Below are 3,117 nucleotides of genomic sequence, written 5' to 3' on the forward strand. Positions count from 1 at the left end.
TAGCTTCACTATGTGAACCACCTACTTAAACATGTTTACTCTTGGTAATCTGCATTTTTAAGTCCCTACAGTTGGCTTTTGAAGCAGCATAAACAATTGTATTTAAAAAAAAGTCCTGTTCATACCAGTTTTCATTTGCCTGTAGTGACTGCAATGTCACAAAAAAATGTAATTGCTGAAATGAAATATATATGCTCTTGCCAATGCTGACATGATAATAAAATCAATGTTTCTGAATATGACATTATGCTTCTAATCTAAGACACATTAGTAGCAAGTGTTCCTGTTATTAATTTATATTTGGCCTTTGAATGATGCCAGATTTAACACCCCAAGTCCTAAAACTGTCCTCATCTGACATGTTGATATTTACTGTTTGCCTATACATCGGTAACAGGTGCACCTGCATTGCTGGCATACATGTTACTGTTTTCCCATCATTATTTGATATGATAGTTATTCCATAACTATAGTTTTAATTTTATAGTAATATTTAGGAGGATAAAGCAGTCATTTAACACAAAAGGTTAATTACTGCACGTTACTTCACTCCAACAGACTTTTTCTCTCTTAGTTCAGGTGCAAACAATAAATTAGCTTAACTGCACTGATGATAATGAATCAGTATAATTAAGTATCACTCTCCATTAACCTTTTGGACATTTTTGTGCCTTTGAAGGTAAATTTGAAAAAAAAGAAGAAGAAGAAGAAAAAAAAAGACGGGACTTGTGCCATATTAATGATATTAAGAAAATATTATCTGTGTTTTATTTTTAACAAGTTTTTCAAACAGACAAGGGGATGAACCCAGGAAAGAAAGACAGACTTGAGAAAACGTGTGTCATGTGGATTCTCTCTATCTATCTTTGCAACCTTACTGTACATCACCTTCATTAAGCTGTGAAGCACTGGGGATGCTGATCAGCTACAGTAATGCAGGCCTTTATTAAGCAACACGTCGTCCTGTCATTATGTGAGTGAGAATGTAATGCTTCAAAAAAATGAAAGCTGCCTCCAGTACCTGCTGCCTGCAATATTTTTGATCAGTAAAGGTGATCCCCCGAGCCAAAGCAGCACACGGACACTACTGTGTTGCTGTAGGAAGTACAATGCACGAGCATGTTGGTAAAATCCTACCCACAGTTAATCCATCCACCACCCAATTAATATTAAGCTCAAAGCTTTTTTTCTTTCAGTTTTTTTTCCTCCACACTATGAAGAAGTCATTGACATAAATTATCTATTCTGTTACTAGCTTGAAATTACTGCAGGAACTCTAGTGATTAAAATAAATCTTCAGTATTTCCATATAAGCTGGTTCCTCAATCAGCTCCTAGCAGCATTAGGAATAATACATGATGGAAAAATGAAGCAACGGCAGCTGAGACCCATGCTACAAGCCAGACAACAACCCACAGGATACTCCAGCTACTCAGAAACAATTAGGACTTTGGAGCCAGAAAGTCATCCACTTACAGTCTTGACTCATAATAGCTACAGGACATATGAATTATCCATATCTATTCCACTTTACCAAGAAATCAAAACAAGATAAGAGCAATTACAATATGCAAACAGAAATCAGTGGATACAATGGCAAGCTGCAAATATTTAAAACATGACAAAAAGATTGGAGAATCCACATGCATGCTCCACCAGATAGGAAAAATATACCGGAGAACACAGTAACATTTTTACTTTAGTTGGGTAGCTCTCTACAGCACAAACATCTTATTTAAAAAGCACTGCCTGTAACCTGCTTTTCCCTCCCCTGTCACCCGAGGGGAGCATTTTAAGCGTTTATTCCAAGCTTGCAGCCAGAGGGTTAGTTCCTTTGAGCAGGTCTGTATTTGGGAGTCCTCTCCATGGGGTCCAAAGAAAGTTTGCCTCACTTCACAAGTTGCCCGAACTTTCAGGTAACACTCCATTTTGCTGAATGCAAACACGCAGAAATCCTCAAACCTCACTTTATACTCCAGAGATTAACAGGGAGCTGCTTGCCCTTTTTTTTCCCCCTCTTTATGAATTGTAGCCAGCAGAAGCTGTGGGTTTGATGTATTGCCGTCTATTTTTACACGAGCAGCAGCATCGGCCGGCAGCGGCGGCAGCAGCAGCAGCAGCAGCAGTTCACACAGTCCTGCATAAACTCTATTCTCATGGTTCATCCTGTTGTCTCTGTTGTACAGTGAGATTTAACCATTTGTTGGACTACTCAGATTGACTAAGAACCCTGCTCTACAGGATATTAGCTACAGTGTCATTATTCCAATACCACAAGAAGCAGGGAAACGTCTCCTTCCAGAAATCTCTTTTAAAAGCATCCAAAGCCAAACAACAGGGTATTCATTCTGGTATGTGTTTGAATTCTGCAGCTATATAAACAAGGAAAAAACCTTTGACAGAGCACAGTGAAACAATCGATTAAATTATAAATCACTGGTTAATTTTAACTTTTTTTTTCATTAAAAAAAAATAAATGTTAATCTTATTGTAAATAAATATGGCATTTTTCCAACCAGGCCACTAAACACCACTGGAAAGACTTCAGACACCAATTCATATCAATATCTTAGAGCATAAATATTGCATATGACAGGAAAGCGAGCCAGAGGCACATGAAAATAGTTTCCAACTGCAGGAGATACTGATGACAGGAGCTCCGCTTTGATTTGCTCAAGGCATCGCAGAGTAACCTTAAAATAGCAAACTTACTGGAGTTAAGATAAGACTCGGACTTGTTTGCAAAGTCTGCCAGCTCGGCCGCCCTGACGGCTCCCCGAGGAGCCCACCGGCCCCGCCGCCCGCGCCCCGCACCGCCCGCGCCCCGCTCACCTCCAGGTCGCTCCATACAGACTCCTGGTTGCACATGTCCCACGCCATCCAGCTGCGGAGCGACGGCAGGAAAGCTTGCAAACTACAGTCCAGAGGCAGGCAGGTAGCAGACACTCATGCAGGCAACGAGACCCTCTCTGAGAGTGAACCGAAGGCACCTGTCTTACTACTGTTCCCTGTCACATGACAAAGCTATTAAAAAGTAGGCTGGGCTGTCACTCATCCAGCCTTCCGGAGCCGCCGCTCCAGCCCGTGACGTCACCCAGGGGCAGATCCCGCCTCAAG

At 41.0% G+C, this 3,117-nt stretch overlaps 1 protein-coding gene across 1 annotated transcript in view; it reads right to left on the minus strand.

Annotated features, from left to right (window-relative positions):
- The window catches only part of PPARGC1A (peroxisome proliferator-activated receptor gamma, coactivator 1 alpha), a 64,371-nt gene extending 61,400 nt beyond the window's left edge, over positions 1-2,971 (minus strand). Inside the window, exon 1 of the mRNA XM_010007293.1 lies at positions 2,833-2,971. Within this exon, the coding sequence (XP_010005595.1) occupies positions 2,833-2,880 (48 nt within the window). The 5' untranslated portion in view covers positions 2,881-2,971. The remainder of the gene's footprint in view (positions 1-2,832) is intronic.
- Between the last annotated feature and the right edge of the window lie 146 nt (positions 2,972-3,117).

The sequence above is a fragment of the Chaetura pelagica genome, unplaced genomic scaffold (genome assembly GCF_000747805.2).
Source record: "Chaetura pelagica isolate M959 unplaced genomic scaffold, ChaPel_1.0 scaffold261, whole genome shotgun sequence".
In the NCBI taxonomy this organism is placed as follows: Eukaryota; Metazoa; Chordata; class Aves; order Apodiformes; family Apodidae; genus Chaetura; species Chaetura pelagica.